This window comes from Heptranchias perlo, chromosome 2 (genome assembly GCF_035084215.1).
Source record: "Heptranchias perlo isolate sHepPer1 chromosome 2, sHepPer1.hap1, whole genome shotgun sequence".
Taxonomy (NCBI): Eukaryota; Metazoa; Chordata; class Chondrichthyes; order Hexanchiformes; family Hexanchidae; genus Heptranchias; species Heptranchias perlo.
This window is the reverse complement of record NC_090326.1, coordinates 25,855,133-25,867,824: the sequence shown is the minus strand read 5'-3', so window position 1 is coordinate 25,867,824 and position 12,692 is coordinate 25,855,133. Positions and strand designations below refer to the sequence as shown.

The 12,692-nt window shown below is 44.8% G+C and overlaps 1 protein-coding gene across 1 annotated transcript in view; it reads right to left on the bottom strand.

Moving 5' to 3' along the window:
* The window catches only part of LOC137335978 (doublecortin domain-containing protein 2-like), a 195,018-nt gene that overhangs the window by 129,635 nt on the left and 52,691 nt on the right, over nucleotides 1–12,692 (bottom strand). The window contains exons 5-6 of the mRNA XM_068001485.1: nucleotides 10,063–10,209; nucleotides 7,501–7,555 (exon numbers count right to left, since the gene is read on the bottom strand). Of these exons, the coding sequence (XP_067857586.1) occupies nucleotides 7,501–7,555; nucleotides 10,063–10,209 (202 nt within the window). The remainder of the gene's footprint in view (nucleotides 1–7,500; nucleotides 7,556–10,062; nucleotides 10,210–12,692) is intronic.

The window sequence follows — 12,692 nt, the reverse complement described above, 5'->3', positions numbered from 1 at the left end:
TACCCCTCCAGGGTCTCCACAACACACAGCAGAGCCCAGCAATCATAGAGACCCGCTCCTGATGTGCAGTGTAAGAGGAGGAGAGCTCAACACACGCATGGGTCATTCTCCTGAGAAAGGATCCCAGAGCCAGACCAAAAGTTAGACGTGCTTTAACCATCTTGGTCCAGTGAGTGAGATCCAGTTTCCGGTCTCATTGAACAACGCTCACTGTCCACACTCAGTCGGGTACACTCAAGTGAAGCCAATGAGTTGCAGTCAGATATTTCCGATTAGCAAACATTTCCTGGTATTATATAGCAAAGAATGGGCACTAGAGGGCAACATAGTCAAGCACCACGAAAACATCTGCCTCGTCGTTGAAAGGATTCGTACAACTAACTGCTGGAGACTCGACAGCTGCTCGTCAGCAATACTGAAAAAAGTTTTGCATTCTTAAACTTGCCACAACAAGTTCTCCCGCTATCAGTCTCGATTTAATAACGTCTCCTGCCTACAGTTTCTGGACTTCGAGAGAAGTTCAGTGGCAAAACGGGATCCATCAAGAAATAAAAACAGAAAATGCTGGAGGAGCTCAGCAAGTGAGGCAGCATCTGTGGAGAAAGAAGCAGAGTTAACGTTTCAGGTCGAAGACCTTTTCGTCAGAACTGGAAGGTGCTAAAAGAGTTAAAGTTTTTGAGGAAGTTTCCGTCAAGAAACTTGGAAATGTCCAAAAGATCACACTACTATGTTAACCAGGTTTAGTTAATCAAATCAAGGGATTATCCTATTAAAGGTTTGCAGGAATAAGAAACGTGCTAATAAATGCTTATGTCAAAAACCAGATTTTAAGGTATTTAACCAAAACCACAAGAGGTTATGCCAAGCAAGTTACTCTGCTTCTCCAAATACGGATGCCTAGAAATTCGGGCGTGCCTATTTTTGGGCGCGCTGGGGAACGCAAGTTACATACCATGCGTCAGAATGGCGAGGTCCGAGGCATCCCTGCTATTGGGCCTCATTGTAACGGAGCTGGCATGGAGCAACAGCCCACCGGCGAAGACCAAAGAGGAGTGATGAGAAATCAGGCCGCTGCTAGCATTGCAGTGGCCCTCAGATAAGCGGGTCCGGGGCCGGGTCGGGATGGGAGTGCGGATTGGGTCGGGGGGACCTGCAGTCACGGGGGATAGTGGCCGGGAGCATAGGGCTGAGGTTAGCTTAGCTCGCAAAACACCAGCCAGCATAATCCAATGTTCTCCAAGAACAGCTGACTGGGAACAGACTGGCACCAAGCAACACCCGTGCTGCCAAGGGGAAAGCACAAAGTAAACCCACAGCTCCCAACGCCTACAATCATTCGCCACTTAAGCCAGGCCAACCTGGAATACTAGTAAAACTGCAGTGATTGGTCTCAGCAGCCAGTTAGTGTCCCCCCTCCTTTATTATGGTTGCCATGACTTCTGACATTCTCATCATAACTAATCTAAGATCTTCCCAAAAATGTCCCAGACAAAATCTACATTTTCCCCAACCCTGAGCCATTGCATTCCACGCATAACATTTCTATAATTACAGCAAGGGTTAAATCAAGATGTGCCATTATTTCAACATATCCTTCTAACCTGCAAATCTGTCTTTAACCAAATATTGATGTAGCTGCTTTTTTACTAAAAAGAGGTTCAACTGGTACTGTATTGGCTACTTCAGCTGGGACATGCCCAGACCATGACAAGGTGAAATTATGGGGGGCATTTTAACTGGGGGGGGGGGGGGGGGCGCAGACTTCAGGCAGGTGAGGCACGGGGCGAGTGTCAACCCATCTCCCACCCCCGGCAGCACCAATTTGTGGCCTGGGTTATTTTAACCCCCGGATCTCATTTACATCCTGCGAGCCAGCTGTCCACCTGAGACAGGTGTAAAGAGACAGTCAGTCAGTCGGCTACGAAGGGGTGGCTCGGAGGCTGCCCACCAGCATGCAGGTAAGTCGCGGGGGGTTGGGGGGGGGTAGGAAAGAGAGGAGGCGGCAGGGTCTCGTGGGCGGGCAGCCCGGATCGGCAGGAGAGGACCAGGCTTTTCTTGTGGGGCCCCAAGGAGCACTCCTGCTCCTTCCGGCCCCACAAAGATAGGTCTATAACTTACCACTTAGGGCTTCCACTTCTTCCCCGACAAATCGGACTGTCCGTTTGGCGGTTAAAATGCTATCGGGGTCCTAATGGTATCATAGGACTCTGACTTGAATGTATTAATGAAGCTTCCGCCTGAGTCAGGCAGGCACCTTGGACACCTGAAAAAAAGGCCCAGTTAAGGTGGCGATAGGTGGGAATGGAGCGGTAGGTTTTCAGAGACGATTTTAACGACTGCCTCGTTCCCACCGGGCGGGCTGGGTTAAAATCACCCTCCCCGCCCCCCTATTTCTTTTGATCTTCAGTCTCACTGGGACCTCAGCAATTTTGCAGTTGTGTTTTCTAGTGCTGCAAATGCAGCCCGTGTTAAATAAGCTATTTGCATCGGCATAAATTCCCTCCTCTCAGCATTTCAAAAACCTGGATCATGTCTCCTTTTAATTTTCCCGTCGAGGAAAGGAAATTCAATTCTGGGAACCTTTCTTCATATCTTAAGAGTTTTAAATCCTAGAATTATGTTCTTCGATGCCATTTTGAAAGTAGGGTGCCCAAAATTGCACACAATATTCCAGTCATGGCCTTATCAATCATTTGTTCAAGGTTAAAACAACCTCCTTCTACTTGTAATCAAATGTACCCGAGATGAATATCACTACTTGATTAACCCTATTCTGTTTATATTTAGAGCATAATGGAAGACTAAGTGACAAGCCACTCGCATCAAGGTTCAGGTGATGTCAAACTACAGCACTGTTGTTCTTGGTTTATAGCAGTCATCAAACCCAAAGGGGGAAGAGACTAGAGAAGCTGGGCGTGTTCCCCTTAGAGTGGAGAAGGTCAAGGGGATATTTAATAGAGGTATTCAAAATAATGAGGGGTTTTGATCGAGTAGAGAAGGAGAAACTGCTTCCACTGGCAAGAGGGTTGGTAACCAGAGGACACAGATTTAAGGTAATTGGCAAAAGAACCAGAGGGGAGATGAGGAGAATTTTTTTTTAATGCAGCGAGTTGTTACGATCGGGAATGCACTGCCTGAAAGGGTGGTGGAAGCAGGTTTAATAGTAACTTTCAAAAGGGAATCGGATATATACACATGAAAAGAAAAAATTTTCAGGGTTATTGGGAAAAAGCAGGGGAGTGGGACTAATTGGATAGCTCTTTCAAAGAGCCGGCACAGGCATGATGGGCCGAATGGCCTCCTACTGTGCTGTATCATTCTAAATCATTCTCCCTTGTCATTTTCTTTTTTTAATAATGCATTCTATAGCATTAATATTGGCAATTGTATTCAGGTTTTACTCTAGAGTTGTGTTGTTTTTGCTTTATCATCACAAGTGTCATGGCAGACACCGACAGACAGCGCACTTGATATACCTTGTGCATGGAAGTGTCTTCAATGAAGGATTAATGATGCAACTGCAAATTTATGAAGGAGTAATCCCTAGCTGTATACTATGAAACAACAGAAAAATCGGAATATACTTTGCCAGCTGGGTTTACACCAGTAAATTTTAGTGGGGTGGACTCCACCGGCAGCTGGTTTGTTTTACTTTATATAAAAAAAACCTGCACTGCATTTTGTTTCTACACTTCTTCAGCTGGTCCACATACAGCAGATATGGTAGGTTAGAGGTAATATTGATCACCTCCTTTCTTTTCTTTCATCTCCATAAACAAAAGTACATGCATTTATGTAGCACCTCTCACCTCCCAAAGAGCTTCACAGCCAACGTACTGCTTCGGAAGTGTAGTATTGTTGTAACGTAGGCAAACAAGACAACCAAATCTGCGCAGAGCAATGTCCCACAAACAGCAATGAGGTAAATTACCAGATAGTCGTTTTTTGGAGGTGTTGACTGAGGGTTAAACATTGGCCAAGAGACATAGAAAACGCTTCTGCTCTTCTCCAAATCTTTCAACATCCACCTAAACGGACAGACGGGGCTTCAGTTTAATGCCTCACCCAAAGGACGCCACCCCCAACAGTGCTGCACTTGCCTCGGGGCTGAATTTAAGTGTCAGCCTAGATTATGTGCTCAAATACCTGGAATGGGGCTTGAACCCACTACCTTATCGCCCAGAGGGGGAGAGTATGCTATCGCTATGCCATGCTGACATTTGACAAAGTGGGGGGGGGTTGGATGTGCACCAGGTCAAGCTGTACAATTAATGACATACAGTTAGAAAATGCAGTTCAGCATTCTTATCTGCAAGAATTGAGCAGGAATGAGAAATTGATTCTAATAATGACATCATAGATCTAAGTATTTTACTGCATAGGAGAAGGCTATTTGGCTCGTCACACCTACACTAACTCCCTAAGAGAGTTAACCATTCAGTCCCAGACTCCAACTCTTTCCTTTTACAAAAAAGTTTCAAATATTTATCCAGTTTCCTTTTAAAAGTTGTTATGGATTCTTCTTCCGCCATTATTCTTTTACATTTTAAATGTTTATAACGTCCTTTACTATTTCCCCTTATGTCAGTCTTTCATCATACTCCTGCTTAGTCTTCTTAATCTTTTTTTTAAAAAAAAACTTCCCCTCTTCATTTTCTGTATTCAGCTTGATTTTCTATTGTGATGTTAGCCCTGGATTTTCCTATGATTCTTTTTTAAGTCTCACTTTAACTTATGTATCCAGGGAACTCTACCTTTTGCTGTATCACCTTTACTTTTTGTGGGAATATGTCCAGTTTATGCCCTAAGCATCCGGAGCTTGAAGGCTTCCCATTGTTTGTGCAGTCTTACTTGCTGAATTTTATTTCCAGTTTGTCTGGGCTACTTCCCCTTTCATTTCATTGAAATTAGTTTTATTCCAGTCAAATAACTTGAATCTCACTGTTCCCTCTCCTTTTCCACTTTTACATCAAACCAAATTACATTCCGTTTGTTGTCTTCTAGAATGTTCCCCTATCCGTACATGACCTACTTGCCCCACTTCATTAGCTTGAACTAGATCCAGCACTGAATCTTTCGCTGTTAGACCCAAGTCACACTGATCTAAAAAGGCAGTCCTGGACACACTGTAGAAATTCACTACAGACTCTTACTCCAGTCAATCTTTATAAATTAAAGTCATCCATTATTATGGTCATGTTTTCCCTGCATTTTATTTTTCTTATTTGTCCACATGGCTCTTCCTTTCCACTATTCAGCACTCTATAATATACTCCTAATAGAGTAACAGTTCCCTTCTTATTAATTACCTCTAACCCTTCACTCTTTGCACCATTCACAATATCATTCCTATATTCTAGTGCCGCAATAGAATCTTTGATTAACACTGCCACCCTCCTCCCTTTCTTTCCTACTCTGTCCCTGCTACATATTTTGTAACCAGGATCGTTCGGCTCTCAGTCCTGCTTTAGTCTAAGCCGCATCTCTAAATGAGATCCAAAACACTGCTGCCCATATCCGAACTCGCACCAAGTCCCGTTCACCCATCACCCCTGTGCTCGCTGACCTACACTGGCTCACGCTACAGCAACGCCTCAATTTTAAAGTTCTCATCCTCGTGTTGTAATCCATCCATGGCCTGGTTCCTCCCCATCTCTGTAACCTGCTCCAGCCCTACAACCCTTTTCCACACTTAGCAGTGTCCTGCTCACTTGGGTATGATGCAACTGGGCCACTGAATAAGATGTAAAATTCCTTAATGCGGAAGTTCCTTTTGTTAAAATAAAAATCCCTTTCGTAGGTTGAAGCAGCAAATTAGGATCTAATCAACAACAGTCATACAGAGGTAACCAGAATACCTGTTAATTCACATAAAAATACAGGGTTTACATTTGTTTTGGTCATTTCAGCACAATCAGAATTCATTTCTCAAAAAATTTTAGGGAAAAATATACATTTATCTTTTTAATAATGAGTGCTACTTTCAACAAAATATCAAAAAGGAACCTCGATTCCATCTTTTGTGCATGAGATCTTGTGTGACATGATAGCCAATAACCACAGTGTCGTATTCATTAGGTCATAGCTCATGTAGCTGCTGCTGAAACCCACATCCATCCTTTTGTCACCTTCAGACTCAACTGTTCCAATGCTCTCTTGGCCGCCCTCCCAAGTGGGAAAGTGGGATTAGGCTGGAAAGCTCTTTTTCGGCCAACACAGACACGATGGGCCGAATGGCCTCCTCTGCGTCATAAATTTCTATGATCCTATCTTCCACTCTCAATAAAGTTTAGCTCATCCAAAACGCTGCTGCCCGTCACCTAACTTCACCCATCATCCCTGTGCTCGCTGACCTACACATTGGCTCCCGCTACAACAACGCCTCGATTTTAAAGTTCTCATCCTCATGTTGTAATCCCTCCATGGCCTGGTTCCTCCCCATCTCTGTAACCTGCTCCAGCCCTACAACCCTCCGAGAACACTGCGTTCCTCCAACTCTGGCTTCTTGAGCATCCCCTACTTCCTTCGCCATGCTACTGGCGGCCGTGCCTTCAGCTGCCAAAGCCCTAAGCGCTGTAAATTCCTCCGCCTCTCTCTTCTCCTTTAAGATGCTCCTTAAAACCTACCTCCTAGACCAAGCTTTTGGTCACTTGTCCTAATGTCTCCTTCTTTGGCTCGATGTCAATTTTCGTCTGATTATGCTTCTGTAAAGCACCTTGGGACGTTTTACTATGTTAAAGGCGCTATATAAATGCAACTTGTTGTTGTTGTTGTAGTGGTGGGGCCAAAGGACATAACACTGATGAAGGAGGGAGCAGTAACACCACTACCGGGTGTAGGAATATCACTGGTTAGTGTGCAGTACTCAGGAACAATAACTTAGAATGATTCAAACTGCAAGATGTTATTTCAAGCCTGTAATTAAGTCTTAGGGTTTAGAGAGCAGCTACTAGTTGATCAGCTTTGGGTCCCAACCCTTAGGAAATCATCTAAACCCCTTGATTCAATTAGTCTTGTGGCATTCCAACATGCAGTGCCATAGAATGGTGAGATATGGGATCATCACGGAGATCCGGCACTCTGTTCAATACATGGTTAAGACCAGCACTGCAGCAAAGGCCAAGCTCTTTCACATGGAGGGAAAGATAAGTCACTACTGAGCCACTCTCATGTACCTCCCAATAGTCAGCTCAAGAACTGTATTGCTGGAGGCCTAGGAGGAAGTTGCCCAACTGACCTCTCAGCCATAGTTGCTGTATGGCTTTGGAGATCCAATTAAAGGAGACAGAGAAATAAGTTTGAAAAACAGGATTACAGCCATGCTGTTACTCTCAAATACGCATTAATACAAAAGCAATATTACATTTACCATTTGCATTTGGAATTCCACTCAGTAGAGACAGCCTTTATCATATCTCAATAAAGCAATGGCAAAAAAGAAAGGTTATGACTCCACTGGTACAGCAATCATGAGGCAGCACAAACAACAAAACAACTCACATTTTCTTTACATTTCTTAGATCCAGGGATTGGAGGAAGTGATGCAGCCTTCGATCTAAGATAGAAAACCAAACATAAACTCTAAGATTATGTCACCATTTTAGGATAGAAATTACACCACAGGAGGCCATTCAGCCCACCATGAAAATGTTAGCTCTAACTGAAGGAGCTATCTGTTGTAATCCCATTTCCCTGACCTTTCCCTGTATTTTTAATATTCCTTTTCAAATACTCATCCAGTCCCCTATTAAATATTGTTATAGTCTCGGTCTCAATAGTCACTTGTGGTATTCCATTTTCTAATAAGCTTCTAATTGAAAAAAATCTAACTGCCCTCTTCACTTTTCCAGTGACAATCCGGAGTCTAAACTCCATTGTTGATAATTTGGATTTGTGGGAACAATTTTTCCCACTCGTTCTTGTATTTCTTAGTAATTTTTTTTTGGTGGGTTTTATACCTTTTCTGCATTTCATAATGAATCGCTGCCAAAGTTCTGATTTTCTTGCACAGGTGAATATTGAATATTTTGAGATTCCCACTGGGTCACTTTGTAATAAAGTCTGGAGAGCATGCATTTGTGAATCAAAAATAATAGAACAATTCATTGTTCGGTTCTAGAGAAAACATTTTCCGTTTTTTCTCCGCAATTTTCTTTCTTCACCTCCTCTCCTGAAGGCATCAACGCCTTTCTGAGTTTCAGTTCTACCTGGGGGGGACTGCTGGCTGTGGAGCTGCACCTCAACAAGTAGCCAGTGCCTTTAGTCGTCCTCCAGTATATTACCCAAGTGACCATTACTCACGTGGGAGCCTGGAAAACGAGCACAGTGAGGCTATTTCGACACAGGGGGCATCACCGCTAAGCCCTACCCTGTTCTCACCCAGCATCCATGCACTTCCAGCAAGTATACATGCAGCTGGAACCCTGACTGAATTTCTCTTCCCTAACTCAGGGAACTGCCGCCAACAGTAGAGTCCCTGGCCGAGATCAGCTAACTCAGTACAGATGAGTCATCAGATTTGGCGAGTTTATGCAGCACTTACAGCAACCAAGGATGTCCAGGGTGATCTCCTCCAAGGGAGTAAAGGACTTGAAATTCCTGAGCTCACCTCCAATTCAGGTCTGTTCCTTCACATTATGTGCCATCTCACCATGCAAGCACAGAAGTAGTCAGGACATGTTGAAACATTACAAACACAGACAGACATGCTCATCCTGTGGGTCAGGAAGTGAACATGTACCACACAACTAGGTCGTGTTACAATAATATTACATTTGAAGTGCACCAAGGCTTTCATATGTAAGTTGCAGCTTGTTGGAGTATGGGTATGCATGGTAAGCAAAGAGCTGCAGCATTGTGTGAGGGCTTTCTATGGGCCCGCAGTACACGTGCAACAAGTTGACAAGCAATACTTTTCAGCATACCCATTTGGGCCATGTAGTTGGTAAATAGTACTATTCGATAATCTTATCTTGGCAGGTTCCATAAAGTTTTCCAGCTCCCACATCCGTTGCCAGGTCCAATGGGTATTGTACAGAGCACTAACCCTGGTCACCACCTCCTGTCAGATGTGCTCCGCTGTTGTCCTCTGGAGACAGTGCCTGGAGAGCCAACCAGGCCATCCCTCCTCAATCATACCTCGTGCAGCAGCACCTCCACGCCACCAGCCATTAAACAGGAGGCCACGGACTCAGCTTCCTGCCTCTACAGTTGTTTGCCCTCTAACCGTTATTCTGCACATTATTTCTTTCCCCATACTTTTGAAAGGTTGAAAAAGAACTAAAAAGTTTCTATGCTTTTAGAAAGACTAAAAAAGAAAAATTGTCCCTGGGTGCAGCCAGTTGTGTTTAAGTGGCCACATCCCTTTAATTGCAGCCCTTTAAAGGCTGATGGTGCACAGTAATTCCATCTCCTCTTCCACCCCCACTCCTCCAATCTTTGGCAAATTCCCAGCACATGGCCCAATCCAGAGCAGGAGCTCTTGAATATGAAATTAAGTCCAACCCATAGCCCATGAAGGGTCAGCCCTGCGTGATTTGTGAGATCAAAAGGTCTGTCATGCTCTGGCGCCACTGTCACAGCACTGGGAACAGCCAACATACACGCTCTTCTTGTGGGGAGTTTAAGTTGTATCTTGGTAATTGCACCTCTGTTATGCAATACATAATGGACTACTTACGACTTCCAAGACTTAGGAGTTTGATGTTGTGTCTCATTCTCGAAGATGGACAAGCAATCTTCCACCTAAAGTTCCTCTGGAGAAGAGGCCATGGTGGAGGAATCCCCTTCTATGTTACTTTGCTCCGGATACTCCCCTTTTGCATTACTTTCCCTATCTAGCTGAGTAACCCCTGCCTTCCTTCTGGTTGGGATGCAGTCCCAAATCTTTCACCAGATTAGTCTGGATTTTTTATAATGACCCGACATATGCAACATTAGGACTAACTTGCAATTAAATCGGACTAGTGCCTATTATTGCGGATGTGAATTAGAGACACTCCATTAAAAAAAATTGATTATTAGCTTAAAATAGTATTTAAGCAGGGCTATCCTTACCCTTACCCATTAGATCTTCTTGGGCACGATTTACTGAAAATCAGTTCACCATAGGGTAACTTCTTAAATTTATCTCTGCCCACAGCTACATAGTACCCTCCATTTTCAAGTTCTGTGCCATCATTGATGGATCTTCCATCCAATGTATGAAGCCTAGAAGGAATGAAGTGCAATAATCAAATCGCATTGAAATATTATGCAAATTTATAATATAAAACACACACAACCTGTTCAAAACTTGGCTCAAGGTTACAGTGAAATAAATAATGACCACAGTAATGGAACTATAAACATTTGCGATTACAGATACAACCTAGAGTGCGGAATAACAGCCTCATCAGTCAGCTGACATCTGTTCGGTTAGCTTGCAGTGGCAGCACCGAAAGTTTGAAAATTATAGCTGTGACAGAATTTTGACGGAGACTGATTAAATTGCACACATGACACAAATGAGGCTCCACTGTCAACTGTTAATTCATTCGAAAACGTGTTCACACATAGTTACCTATCTTTAGAAATCTAGTGCACAATTATACCTTTCTGCAAGGGACTTTATGTATTCTTCATATTTACGAGAGACTATGGGGTAAATTTTAACCCCGAAGAACAGATGAGTTGGGGGCGGGACCATATCCAGGCTCCAACCTGCCGACTTCCGGGTTTGACCCAGACGCGTCTGGGTGCGCGCAAACTTCTGAAACCTGGAAGTCCCACCGGCTTTACGATATTTAAAGGGCCAACTGAGGTACTTAAAGATGTTAAACTTTTGTGGTTTGAACTACACAAACCATTTTAACTGCTTCAGAATGTGTCTCCCGTGGCCTCTGAAGGACGCCATGGAAACGGAGCTGAGTTGCAGTCGGCACCCATTTGAACCTATAAACCAGCGATTGACATATGTGAGGAAAAGGTGAGTTTTTGCAGCAGGGCAATCAGTTCTCTCAGACAAACCTTTGGCTGGGAGTTCTTTCTATTTAGACTGAGATTTCTTGGTTCACACTCAGAATTCTCGTGTTCACACATAGTTACCTACTTTTTGGACCCCCTCAAACTGACACCATGAGGATGGGGGGTGGGGGGGGTGAGTGCAATGGATTTATTCTACAGTACATCTGAGGAGGAGGCACATCACCATCCGTGGCAGGCACGGCGTGCAGTTCTGGGAGTTGCAGCTCCACAAGACAGAGGTGCGCCACAAGGACCTGCAGAAGAGCAGAGAGGGGACCAACAGAGGGGCCGAGATCGCAGGAGGCACTACCCGCATGAGAGGGTCTACAGACAGAGGCTGAGCTTCTTGGACCTCTCCGAGGAGCAGTGCCTACGAAGGCTCAGATTGGGTCACCAGGCGGTCGCAGATATCTGCAGGCTCCTTCATGCAGAGCTGTTCTCGACTGAACCTGGTGACCGCGCATTGTCTGTCACAGTTAAAGTCACCACTGCCCCCAATTTCTTCGCATCTGGTTCCTTCCAGGGCGTCACCAGTGACATCACCAGGATCGCTCAGTCGTCTGCACATAAATGTATATGACGGGTATGGCTTGTTTGCCAGGGCATCCAACTACGTCAGCTTCCCCATTGACGACAACAGCCAAACTGAGAGGGCAGTGGGTTTCCATTCTCTCGCTGGCTTCCCATGGGTGCAGGGCGCAATTGATTGCACACACGTAGGACCTGCATGTGAACCAGGACTGTTCATCAACCGAAAGGGATATCACTCCATCAATGCGCAGCTGGTTTGCGACCAGCGGAAGAGGTTTCTGCAGGTGTGTGCTGTAGTGGTGAATTTCGATCATCGACTACTCAGACACATCGGTAACAATCTAATCCTATCACGCGTTGCATGGTACTACCCCCCCCCCCCCACCACCACCACCACCACCACCACACGAGCACAAATATACACCAGAGATATCCTGTTATCTCAACCGCCTGGCGGTTGCCCAGCCTGTTCCAGCTGTCGAGCTCAGTCTCTTCACATTGTGATCTTTAATAAGATTATACATCGCACTTTCGGGAATTGCCTACCAACCAGACTCCGCCCATTGTGTTCCTATCAAACAAGCTTGTTATGTGGTTAGTGTAATTGCTTGAAGGCCAGCCATGACTACACTGCAGGGTTCGTAAACAATGTCTAATGGCTTCTGCAAGCAAACATTAACTTCTGCAAATAGACTCTATCTTCTTCATTCTTAATTTAATTAAATTCTAACTTCTGCAAATTAGGCAAAACTCCCTAACCTTCGAACTGTAAATCTGCTGCAACATGGGCCAAATTCCTGGCAGCTGCCATGATTTCTTCACTTTGCGCGAATCCAACATCCCGGCCCTCTTCCACGCACAAGGCAGACTTAAGGGCTAGCTTCTTGGAGACAAGGGATACCCCTACAGACGTGACTCACGACACCTGTGAGAAACCCCAGCAGCAAGGCACAGCAGCGGAACGACGACAGTCACATCACCACCAGGTCTGTCATTGAACAAACCATGGGAATGCTGAAGATGCGTCGCAGGTGCCTCGATCAATCTGGGGGTCCCTTCAATATTGACCGGTGAAGGTGTGTAGAATAATAGTTGTATGTTGCGTCCTGCACAACATTGCTCAACAGAGAGGGTTACAGGTGGATGAGGTCCCACAC